At 36.8% G+C, this 13,361-nt stretch overlaps 1 protein-coding gene across 3 annotated transcripts in view; it reads right to left on the bottom strand.

Moving 5' to 3' along the window:
• Positions 1-13,361, bottom strand: part of LOC127834762 (transcription factor Dp-1-like) — a 40,882-nt gene that overhangs the window by 9,637 nt on the left and 17,884 nt on the right. For all 3 annotated transcript variants that reach the window (XM_052360797.1, XM_052360796.1, XM_052360795.1), the window contains exons 6-10: positions 11,589-11,754; positions 8,454-8,597; positions 4,898-4,966; positions 4,388-4,536; positions 3,606-3,772 (exon numbers count right to left, since the gene is read on the bottom strand). In XM_052360797.1, the coding sequence (XP_052216757.1) occupies positions 3,606-3,772; positions 4,388-4,536; positions 4,898-4,966; positions 8,454-8,597; positions 11,589-11,754 (695 nt within the window). The remainder of the gene's footprint in view (positions 1-3,605; positions 3,773-4,387; positions 4,537-4,897; positions 4,967-8,453; positions 8,598-11,588; positions 11,755-13,361) is intronic.

The raw sequence follows: 13,361 nt of genomic DNA, 5'->3' as shown, positions 1-13,361 counted from the left end.
ATAAAGGCAATATATCATGATCCGTTATATCGCTTTGTCCAATATAGTCCTAACGAAAAAGAAGTATTGTTTCCGGTTATCCGACCGACCCTGTTTTTTAACCACCAACTCAAAAGTTATTTCTGTTATAAAATCCACATCCGAATTTAATGTCCAAAATTTACGCAACTGCCGAAAGCGTCTGAATCGTTCAGAACTGTTTTTTTTGTTAATGTTTTGTTTCATTGACATTTATCAATAAATGCTTTATTCAAAATGAAGTCTTCAGTTTTCAAAGAATATTTATTTGTACAGTAATTTACAGATAAAGACAAAAGCTTTTTCTGTTACAAAATCCGCATACGAATTATATGTCCGAAATTTACGCAACTGTGGAAAGCGTCTGAATCGTTCAGAACTGTTATTTTTGTTAAAGTTTTGTTTCATTTACATTTATTCTAGTCAATAAATGCTTTATTCAAATGCAGTCTTTAGATTATAAAGAATATTTAATTGTACAATAATTTACAGAGAAAGAAAATCTGGATCAAACATCTTCTAATTAAGAATTATATCTGAAAGTTAGTGCTTTGTCGTCATGCATTTCACACTGCTGATACCTGAAAATAATGACATTCTCATTGAGTTAAATATTCAATTAAGTGTTGTGGTAAGAAAAAAAAGCCTACCTACCGACCCACATTTAAATTAGATTACTGTTTTATAGTCATTAGATTGAGGTAAAGTCCACCTTTCTGTCCTATAGACAGTCACATATATAGAAATATATGTTTATAACAGTTAAACACAGTTGTTGTTTTTTATAAAAATTCCCCCATTTACATAAAGATCCTCCTCCTAAGGGCTGCGGACCCCTTTCCCGAAAGTAGTGTGAGGGCGCTGGCCATGTTTTTTAACCAACCGGCATCATTTTCGAACTCGGCCAAGATATTATTGGGATGAATCTTCTGACCAAGTTTCATAAAGATTGGACAATAAATGTGGCCTCTAGAGTGTTAACAAGATTTTACTAAAGCCATATAAGGAAAAATGCCCCGCACCTTGGCAGCCATGTTTTTCAAGCAAGGTTACCATTTTTGAACTCATCCAAGATATCAGTGGGACAAATCTTCTGAGCAAGTTTCATGATGATCGAAAATAAATGTGGCTTCTAGAGTGTTAACAAGGTTTTACTATAGCCATATGAGGAAAAATGCCCCACCCCCTGGCGGCCATGTTTTTCAACCAACCGGCATCATTTTCGAACTCATCCAAGATATTATTGGGATGAATCCCAAGTTTAATGAAGATCAGACAATTAATGTTGCCTCTAGAGTGTTAACAAGATTTTACTATAGCCATATATAGCCATATAAGGAAAAATGCCCCGCCCCTTGGCAGCCATGTTTTTCAAGCAAACGTAACAATTTTCGAACTCATCCAAGATATCATTAAAACCAATGTTCTGACCAAATTTCATGAAGATTGGACAATAAATGTGGCCTCTAGAGAGTGAACAAGGCAAATGTTGACGCCGCACAAGGCACAACGGACAAAAAGCGATCACAAAAGCTCACCATGAGCACGTTGTGCTCAGGTGAGCTAAATAGAAACAAGAGCACCGCCTTGCTGATGCAGACCGCTCATCTATTTTTCTTTTTATAGGTGAAGGGACCTATCTCAATACTTCAATCAAAAAAGATGGAGGGGTGGGGTGGAAAGGGGTGTATAGTGTGGGGTGTGGTCATTTATTACATTATCTTCCAAAAATAAGAAATAACAAGAGCACCGCCTTGCGGGTGCAGACCGCTCATCTATTTTCTTTTTAAAGGTGAAGGGACTCTCATTTTCAATCACAAAGGAGGGAGGGGTGGAGTTAAGAGGGGTGTATAGTGTGGGGGTGTGGACATTTATTACACAATTTTCCAAAAATGCGAAAAAAAATGCAAAAAAAAAGATTCTTGGGTGCGATGGTTGGACGGTATTTCAAACATAAAATATGAAATTTGGGGGGTGGGGGGGAGTATAGTGTGAGGGTGGGGTGTGGTGGTCATTTGTGAGATGATCTTAAAAAAAAAAGAAAAAATTAGGGGGGGGGGGGGGGGGGATCCGGGTAGGGGGAGGAAAGTGGGTTGGGATTCTTGGGTGCGATGGTAATGGACGGTATTTCAAACATAAAATAATAAAAATAAATATTTGTGTTTTTTAACCGTTTCAAAAAAAATAAAATTGGGGGGTGGGGGGTGGGGTGAGGGTATAGTGTGAGGGTGGGGTGGTCATTTGTGAGTTGATCTTAAAAAAAAAACTAAAAAAAAAAAAAAAATTAGCGGGGGGGGATTCGGGTGGGGGGAGAGGGGGAAGGGTTGGGATTCTTGGGTGCGATGGTTCGACGGTATTTCAAACATAAAATAATAATAATAAATATTTGTGTTTTTTAACCGTTTCAAAAAAAATAATTTGGGGTGGGGGTGGGGTGGGGGGGGAGGGGTATAGTGTGAGGGTGGGGTGGTCATTTGTGAGATGATCTTAAAAAAAAATAAAAAAAAATAGGGGGGGGGGATTCGGGGGGGTCAGGGGGGGAGACACAGGGGATGGTTTGGGTGGAGTCTATTGTGGTATGTCAGGTAAGAGTAGTTTTGTCAAAGTATCAATCAAATCTAATCATAAATATAAAAGTTATGGCATTTTTAGCAAAATTTAATAATTTGACCTTGAGAGTCAAGGTCATTCAAAGGTCAAGGTAAAATTCAACTTGCCAGGTACAGTAACCTCATGATAGCATGAAAGTATTTGAAGTTTGAAAGCAATAGCCTTGATACTTAAGAAGTAAAGTGGATCGAAACACAAAATTTAACCATATATTCAAAGTTACTAAGTCAAAAAAGGGCCATAATTCCGTAACAATGACAACCAGAGTTATGCAACTTGTCCTTTTACTGTACCCTTATGATAGTTTGCGAGTGTTCCAAGTATGAAAGCAATATCTATGATACTTTAGGGGTAAAGTGGACCAAAACACAAAACTTAACAAAATTTTCAATTTTCTAAGTATAAAGGGCCCATTATTCCGTCCAAATGCCAGTCAGAGTTACATAACTTTGCCTGCACAGTCCCCTTATGATAGTTAATAATCTTCCCAAGTTGTTCATTCATAAACTTTGCAAGCTTTGAACAAACTTTCCAGTTATATTTTTTTAAAGATCAAAAACAATTTTAGCATTTGGATATCCAAGAAAAATTGGTTGAACAAGAAAACAACAGATGTGTTTGTCAGAAACACAATGCCCCTTATTGCGCAGCTTTGAAGCAATATATTTGACCTTTGACCTTGAAGGATGACCTTGACCTTCCACCACTCAAAATGTGCAGCTCCATGAGATACACATGCATGCCAAATATCAAGTTGCTATCTTCAATATTTCAAAAGTTATGACCAAGGTTAAAGTTTAGTGACAGACACACAGACAAACAGACACACACATACAATGACAGACAGGCCATAAACAATATACCCCCGATCATTCGATCCGGGGGCATTAAAAGAAGGTTTTTCCATGTTAAAGTTAAACTCCAAAATTGTTAAATGTAGTGAACGGCCCTTCATTTCCTTAGTACAGGTATCTTACCCATGACATACGGCTCCAAAGCCTTTGGCACACTGTTGATACACTTCTGGAGGTCTGCTTTAGAACACTGGCCTTTTTCCAACCCATAGGCCATTCCCATTCGCTTGAGTACCTCAATATCATCGTGTATCTCAAACGTGTTGTTGAAATTGAACAGATATTCGTCTCTGCAAGAAATTATCTTCTCATTTTATAAATAGAAGAATGGTTATGTTTTCATGCATGATAAAATATGTCAACAATTCAAATTTACTTAAGGCAATATTATTGAACGAATTGAACAAATAATTTGACGGTAGTTAGATAGATGATTTGAATGAATCCAACTTACAAGAATATTTTTGGCCATTAGGTTATCAATCAATGAATCCATGAAAATTGTAATTATATGTCAAAACAAGTTTTTTTTTACCTTTTTTTTTATTTCAGCTGAACATATTAACATATAAACAACACATTTAATGGAGAAATAAAACACAGTGTGCAATTATCTGCTGTTTTGTTCCATATCATATCACACAAATGCTAAGGCATAGACTTTGCCCAATTATCAAAGTCTATGGGAAAACTCAATGAAATTCTGTACATTCATAAAATTACTTAAATCTAGATAGAGCGTGTTGAGTTTCCTATTAGATTAAGATGCTCAAATCAAGTTAATGTTTCTCAAATAAATCAGATTAAATTTTCGAATAAAAAATGTTCACTGAAAGATTCACCTTATGAGGAGCTTTAGTTAAGAATTCCCTAAGGAGCTGAGTGTATCCCAGCTTTGAACTTACTTGTCTTTGGATATACTGCAATCTATTACAGTTTTCTTGCTTGTGTTAACGATGATGTATGGCAACTGGATGGCAGAGTTAGGTGCGGGTGGTCCTTGTGTCCGCTCCAGCTCACGATTTCGCTGTACAAGGTTCTTGAAGGCAATTTGCTGTAAAATGAACGAAATTTGGAAATAGTAATTCAAATATAACCTTCCTATTTAGATGATGTTCATTTAAGCTGATACTGAAGCAACTACACAAACTAGAGGTTATCACAGAAGAAACGATGAATACCGCAAAGTGATTTTATATTTAAAACAAATATATGTAAACACAATTTTGACAATACATTCAAAGACTAGTAACACATTTTTATATTATCATCTTTTTTTTTAACTGGGAAAAAAGTTTTCTCACTTTAAATATAATTTAACCTCAGTTAAACACATTTAAAACACCAGAACTTCAGGAAAGGTTGTGAAATCACGAGACAACAGATTGTTGATAAATATTTCATGTAAAAATTACCTGTAAAATTAATTCCTGAATTTGTTGAGTCTTGTGCTTGATTCTGTCCAAACGCTTCTGCTTCTCCAACTGTATGTACAAAACAAAGCTTAAAGATAATAGATTAGCAACAAATGAGCAGAATATCGATCTTCATAAGGCCTTTGTTTTTATCTTTCTGTTTACGACCCCTTAATGGAACAAGAGCACCGCATAACGGGTGCCAACCCTCAGCTGCGAAAGCTTGTCAGAATTTTATATATATTTTTTAGAGGTCACAGTGACCTTGACCTTTGACCTAGTGACCCAAAACTGGATGTGGCATGTAGAACTCGTCAAGGTGCATCTACATATGAAGTTTCAAAGTTGTAGGTGGAAGCACTTTGATTTTAGAGCCAATGTTTAGATTTTAGCAAGACACCTACGGCGGACGGCTGACGACAAGCTGACTATGACAATCAGAGCTCCAGATAAGGATTTGTGAAATAAGTAAAGGTACTGCCACTGACAGAAAGAAAAAGGAGTAACGCTGAAAATCAATTAGTACCTGTACTACCATATCCAAAAATACAGGTATTACTGTACCACCCATATTCTTGGATAGGGTTCATGAGTTAGCGGAAATCACAGGACAAAATAGACAATAGTACCAGAACCCAGTCTACAACTTTTTGGTAATTAAATAAACGAAAAGCGCCAATAAGTTAGAGAACAACAAATAACTCTGACGCAGATTTATCGGTACGGCCTGATTTTTTTCGTAAATGCCTAAAAGGGATTTTAAAGTCGTAAATGTACATCCAGTTTATAAAAATAAATGCGTAAACCTTCATGAAAAGCTGTATTTACGGCTGTACGGCCCTTATCTGGAGCTCTGGACAATACCCCAGGTTTACTCAGAAAACAGCCGAGCTAAAAATCAGGTTGTACTAAAACAAGAAACCGTCGAGGACAGGTGATGCTCCCCAAAGGTTTTTTTTGTCACAATATTGCACTATATATTCAGATAAAAGGACACGTCTTGAGGGGCATAACTTTGGACAAAATAATACGATGGATGGTTTGGCAACTTAAAAATTTCAAAGGGCCATAACTCTCTAAATAAATCATCTAACCAGAATCCACAAATAACATGCACATCTCCTCAAGGTAGTTAAGCTTCCCATAAAGTTTCATTGTATTCCAGTCAGTAGTTGGGGAGAAATAGCCCAGACAAGAATTGCACTTTTTGTACAGTTTATAGAAAATTTCAAAGGGCCATAACTCTGTGAAAAATCATCCGACCAGAACCGGCTGATAATATGCACATCTTCTCTTGGTAGTGAAGCTTCCCATAAAGTTTAATTGAATTCCCGTCATAAGTTGCTGAGAAAAAGCTCGGACAAGAATTGCACTATATGTACAATGGAAAATTTCAAAGGGCCATAACTCTGTGAAAAATCATCCAACCAGAACCGGCTAATAATATGCACATCTCCTCTTGGTAGTGAAGCTTCCCGTAAAGTTTCATTGAATTCCGGTCATTAGTTGCTCAGAAATAGTCCTGACATGAATTGCACTATATGTACAGTTAATGCAGGGCTCCTGCTGCCGTTAATCAGATTCGCCAATGGCGAAAATTTAGCAAATTCGGCAAATAAAATAATCGTTTGGCGAAAACGTCCGGTAACGATTTTTGTCAGGAAAAAAATCGTTCGCCGGAGTTTTTGCCAAACGATTATTTTCAATACATCGCCGTATTATTGACCCGCAAAATTGATACGCAGTCTGCATTAACACCTGTCAGAAACCGGATATCGAGACAAAGGAAAATGAAACTGACTGGTGTAACCGTTGATCTTATCGGCTTAAATAAACAATTACATCTGATTAAAGATTGCTGCCGATTTCAATCAATTTGAGTAAAAGCCGTTAGCGAATTATCAACTTAGTCACACAATGAACGTAAGTAAAGAAGTTAATAATTGATTTCGAGAAGTTCGTAATGTTTGTAATGATTAAAGGCTTAATGCGTTACAATTGTGAATGACGATAGATGAAACCCGTGACATTTACAGCGAAGGTGTCGGAAATTGTGACTTCCATAATGGCGACTATAGGCAATAAGCGTCCTTTGGACTCTGACTATTCTAATGACCCGGTCTCAAAAAAAATCTAATCTGATAATACTAAGAGATCATTTAAAGATGTTTGGCTTTCGGAATTCATGTGGTTAGATTATAATGCAAAATCAAAAACGATGTATTGCAAAATATGCATACAGTTTCAAAAATCAAATTCATTCACATCTGGGTGTAGTATGTTGAAAAAAGACATTTCAAAACACGAAAAATCAAAAGGTAATAATAAAGAATGATAATCATAAATATTAAATGTAAATACATGAATATTTTTTATATTATTAATAATATATTAAAAATAACAATAATAATTTATGTTTATAATAAATATATATTGACACTTTTCAAAACGAGCTTTTGTTTTGAAATTTAGCATATTTGATTTTGTTTATTTCAGACACAAAGAGGCCTCACAAGCGTCTAGTCTGAAAACATCCATGACAAATGCGCAGGCTGCAGCAATATCCAAAAGTGAAGCGGCTGTAGTGTCGGCTATGACTAATGTGTACTTTGCTGCACAACTGTTGTTTTTTTGTTGTTATGCACCCATGATGATTATAGTAATAAACATATTAAAGCTTCTTTGTTTAGTTTCTTCTTTTACACTACTGTAGCCTATACTTAAAACAGACGGTTCCGAATGCTTTGCTAATACTTTGGCTACAGTTTCAAAATTTGGCTACAAAAAAATCCATTTGGCTAAAATGTTGGCTACAGAAATTTTTGGGCCAGGGGGAGCCCTGTTAATGGAAAATTTCAAAGGGCCATAACTCTGTGAAAAATCAACCGACCAGAAACCACTAATGCAATGCACATCTCCTCTTGGCAGTGAAGCTTCCCATAAAGTTTCATTGATTTCCGGTCATTAGTTGGTGAGAAATAGCCGGAACAAGAATTGCACTATATGTACAGTTAATGGAAAATTTCAAAGGGCCATAACTCTGTAAAAAATCATCTGACCAGAACCCACTGATTATATGCACATCTCCTCTTGGTAGTGAAGCTTCCCATAAAGTTTCATTGAATTCCGGTCATCAGTTGCTGAGAAATAGCCCGGTAGGAATTGCACTTTATGTACAGTTAATGGAAATTTCAATGGGCCATAACTCTGTGAAAAATTATCCGACCAGACCCCGCTGATCATATGCACATCTCCTTTTGGTAGTGAAGCTTCCAATAAAGTTTCATTGAATTCCGGACATTAGTTGCTGAGAAATAGCCCGGACAAAAAATTGTGCACGGACGGACACACGGACGGACTGACGTATTCATTTTCAGCAACATTTTCAAAACCTGCCATGTTGAATAAATTTTATACATGAACAAGAGATGGGAATCATGATGCTTTATCATCAGCTGTTACAATATCTAGAACCGCACGAAAATACTCATCATGAATCGGATGGTCATGGACAAATTTTACCATATGGATAAATTGGCAGTAAAGTCTGTCACACCTCTAAGTTTTGACATTCTTGAGCAGAATTTGTGGGCAGGCCAATCCATCTGATTTCCTTCTTCTCCTTAGAGATGATGTTCATCGCCATAAGAACGTTCAGGGCATCATACACACGACGCCGTATGTTCTTCTGATCATATTGCTGGAATACAAATGTGCAGGTAAAAGGTATTGAGCCTTGTTCAGAGAATACATGGTTTTATGCATAGTACAGTATTGTCCCAGATTAGCTATGCAGTTCGCACAGGCTTATCAGAAAAGACACTTTTTGTTTTTTGATACTTTTTGTTTAAAGGAGGTCTCTTCTTAGTAAACTTCCAATTTAGACAGACACTGTCTTAATAGGTCTGCACTGGCAAATCAAATCAGGCCGACTATTTAATCATGCATTAAGCAGCGTGTTCTCAGAGCACAGCTCAATAAAAAAACTGTGTGAATCTTTCAATGTGGTGGATAATACTGTTGCGGCTCTAATAAGGGAATTAAAAACATCTGTCATAACAAGATAAATCAGTAAACATGGAACTATTTGTCAGCATGGATAAAACTATTAATAAGACCAACAGTTGAATGAACAACTTTTTTCACCTTAAAAGGTGGCTGGGATTGGGACTTTACTACACAAGCCAGTAAGCACTGCATTTATAGTTACAATGGGCTTTTAGGTTTGCTCAGGTTAACGTAAGTGGGCTTAAAATATCACATTTAATTTTCTCTCAATTAATGAAGTAATACTTTAGGGGCATAGTGGCTGCTTTAGACAAACAAGAGCACCGCCTTGCGGGTGCAGACCGCTCATCTATTTTCTTTTTAAAGGTGAAGGGACTCTCATTTTCAATCACAAAGGAGGGAGGGGTGGAGTGAAGAGGGGTGTATAGTGTGGGGTTGTGGACATTTATTACATTATCTTCCAAAAAAAGCGAAAAAAAAAAAAATCGGGGGCGGGGGGGGGGGGGGGGGGGGGGGGGGATTTTTTGGGTGCGATGGTTGGACGGTATTTCAAACATAACCGTTTAAAAAAAAAAAAATGGGGGGGTGGGGTATAGTGTGAGGGTGTGGTGGTAATTTGTGAGATGATCTTAAAAAAATAAAAAAAAATAAAAAAATAAAAAATAAATGGGGGGGGGGGTGGGGTGGGGTGGGGTGGGGTGGGGTGGGGGTATAGTGTGAGGGTGTGGTGGTCATTTGTGAGATGATCTTAAAAAAAAAAAAAAAATAGGGGGGGGGGGAGGGGGGAGGTGGGGGGGGGGAGGGGGGGAGGGCACGGGGGACGGTTTGGGTGGAGTCTATTGTGGTATGTCAGGTAAGAGTAGTTTCGTCAAAGTATCAATCAAATCTAATCATAAATAAAGAAGTTATGGCAATTTTAGCAAATTTTAATAATTTGACCTTGAGAGTCAAGGTCATTCAAAGGTCAAGGTAAAATTCAACTTGCCAGGTACAGTAACCTCATGATAGCATGAAAGTATTTGAAGTTTGAAAGCAATAGCCTTGATACTTAAGAAGTAAAGTGGATTGAAACACAAAATTTAACCATATATTAAAAGTTACTAAGTCAAAAAAGGGCCATAATTCCGTAACAATGACAACCAGAGTTATGCAACTTGTCCTTTTACTGTACCCTTATGATAGTTTTTGAGTGTTCCAAGTATGAAAGCAATATCTATGATACTTTAGGGGTAAAGTGGACCAAAACATAAATCTTAACCAAATTTTCAATTTTCTAAGTATAAAGGGCCCATAATTCCGTCCAAATGCCAGTCAGAGTTACATAACTTTGCCTGCACGGTCCCCTTATGATAGTTAATAAGTGTTGCAAGTATGAAAGCAATAGCTTTGATACTGTAGGAATAAAGTGGACCTAAACACAAAACTTAATAAAATTTTCAATTTTCTAAGTATAAAAAGGGCACATAATTCTGTCAAAATGCCAGTCAGAGTTACATTACTTTGCCTGCACAGTCCCCTTATGAAAGTTAGTAAGTGTTGCAAGTATGAAAGCAATAGCTTTGATGCTTAAGGAATAAAATGGATCTAAACACAAAACTTAACCAAAATTGTCAATTTTCTAAGTATAAAAAGGGCACATAATTCTGTCAAAATGCATGCCAGAGTTATCTAACTTTGCCTGCCCAGTCCCCTCATGATAGTAAGTAAGTGTAACAAGTTTGAATGCAATAGCATTGATACTCACTGAGAAAAGTGGACCTAAACGCAAAACTTAACCAAAATTTTCAATTTTCTAAGTATAAAAAGGGCACATAATTCTGTCAAAATGCACGCCAGAGTTATCTAACTTTGCCTGCCCAGTCCCCTCATGATAGTAAGTAAGTGTACCAAGTTTTAATGCAATAGCATTGATACTTTCTGAGAAAAGTGGACCTAAACGCAAAACTTAACCGGACGCCAACGCCAAGGTGATGACAATAGCTCATAATTTTTTTTCAAAAAATAGATGAGCTAAAATAATGTTATTATGAATCTACAGTTCCTGCACCAAAACTATCTGCTTCACCCCGTTCCCACTCTGAAACAACATGCAAATGGCTATATGCAACCAGCATTAAACCAGAACAGCCTAACAGCAACTGGCAGGCTGTTCAGGTTTTATGATATTGCTGCTCATCAGTATCTTATGGTTGCAAACTAAGCCTTTAAAACTTAAAGGCTCTTTAAAGGTGAAGATCCGTAATTATTTACCGATTTTTTAATATATTCTTTCATGTTTTATTTATAAAGGTTATCAAAAAACAATATATATATGCTATTGGACATTACAATAAAAAATGAGCAATACAACTTGTTTTGAGCTCAAAATAAAGTGTCCTCCAAGACAATTGTGTTTACAAACAATCCGTTTATTTACATCGCTGTTTACTCGGGAAAGAGAAAGTGATTAGTAGAAAAGTCTTTAATTTAATTCAATTTTCTAAGGGACTACAAATGCATCAAAATGCCTATCAGAGTGGTAAAAGATAAAAAAGAAGGATAAAGTTAACAGGTTACAACAACAGCAAACACGTTCAATACAATTCTAAAGCTACTTATAAGCAGCAAACAACATAAAACCTTAACAGACTGCGAGCAGGCTGTTCTGGTTTTATGATGGTTGCATATAGATATTTTCACTCACTGCATCCTGTGGTGACATGATGTTCCTTGGGTCACTGAACTCTGCCACCAGCTCATCTGCCACCTCATTGTAGGAGGTCACCCCCTTCTTCTGCACCTTCTCACAGACTTTCATGGAGAAATGACGGAGACCTTTTCCACCTTTCTCACCCTTTTTTGATCTTTTACTGAAAGAGGTTAGCTTAAACCTATTTATTTTAGCTTGATTGCAGCCAAAGCCTTAAGGCCTATTGAAACATTATTAATTCTGTTTTCTGGGTAGAAACAGTACTTAGTGTCTTTTCTGGAGAGCTAAAAGTCTTCGGCAGTGGAGATCAAACCCATGGCCTCCCAGTTGCTATGACGACACAGCGTTCACTATGTCTCGACAACCTCTTTAACAAATTCAACAAGAGTTGTCTCCATAGGATGACATATGCTGATGATAAAAGCTGTGATAGAAATTATGAGTATTTTTCGAAACCTAAACGCGGACCCTAAGTTCAAGGTCAAGGTCAAAGGAGTAAAAATTTGTGTGCGTATGGAAAGGCCTTGTCCATATACACATTCATACCAAGTATGAATGTTACATCTGAAGCGACAAAGAAGTTATGAACATTTTTGAAACCTAAACTCAAAGTGTGACAGACAGACAGACAGTGCGATCACTATATGCCCTCCTTTGGGGCAGGGCTTGCACTAAGCGGCGTACGGCCGTATATTACGCCCGATAATTGTTTCCATACGCCGATAAAAAAAAAAACATGACGTCCACTGTACTTCCTTAAAATTGATCATACGCCGAAAATAGCAACCCGGGACGTAAACTGTCGATTAAAATAACACTTCAATCAACACTGCTTTCTGCCGACTCAATGTGTTTTGCACACGTCTCGATCAGTCTAAACTCCGCCTTCTTATATTTTCTACCGCCCGCAGGTGATTAGCAAGTTTATTGTTTGTTGTTTATTTAACTGTTACACAATTTACCCCCCGCGCGGATCGCAAATTTACCGTGACAAAGCAGTCGCTTAAAATTGGTTGCTTTAACAACACACTCGTGTCTCTGCGCGTGCCATATGTTGTCTAATGATTAGGAGATAATTGCTGGTTTTGGGCAGACGGCACGGTAAAAGAAAGACGGCAAAAATAATTAAAGAAAAACAAAATTAATCAAATTAATTACGTAGATTCACTACTGTATTAGGTCCCGCGAGTTTTCTCGGTTTGTTAATCCACCGATAATTACGAGTAATAACCATCTTATATAAACTGGAATCACAGTTCATTTTCTACACTAACAAGTCATTTAACTAGTCAGAAACATTCAGAAAACACATTTCCTGGATAAGCTATAAATTATCCGAGTAGAATTAAATTGCTACGTCATGACCTTCGACATTGCAAATGGCAGACCTATTGTAACATTCAACCCGCGTTCAGTTCAAATCTGGCGATTCAAATTACAAGTAATGTTGGCTCAATAATGGAGAAAACATTAAATGGATTTAACAAATATTTGATAAGGTTTGTTAAACCAGATAACAACAAGGAAAGTTTGGATTATTAAAGCTAAACTGGTAAGGCATTTATTAAGTGTACATATTTCGGACATATTTAGTATTCGGATAAACAGTAATTGATATACTAGATGCTACATCATGACCATTCATTAAGATTGTGTTTTGTTGCAAATGCAGTCATAGGGATGAGGTTAATAAAATGACAATAAATATGTGATGAAAATGTGCAACCGCACATATCTCAAATTACTTAAATCTGTTGAATGACTTAA

Source organism: Dreissena polymorpha, chromosome 6, assembly GCF_020536995.1.
Source record: "Dreissena polymorpha isolate Duluth1 chromosome 6, UMN_Dpol_1.0, whole genome shotgun sequence".
NCBI lineage: Eukaryota > Metazoa > Mollusca > Bivalvia > Myida > Dreissenidae > Dreissena > Dreissena polymorpha.
Note: the sequence above shows the minus strand (reverse complement) of the source record. Positions and strands in the feature narration are given on the sequence as shown.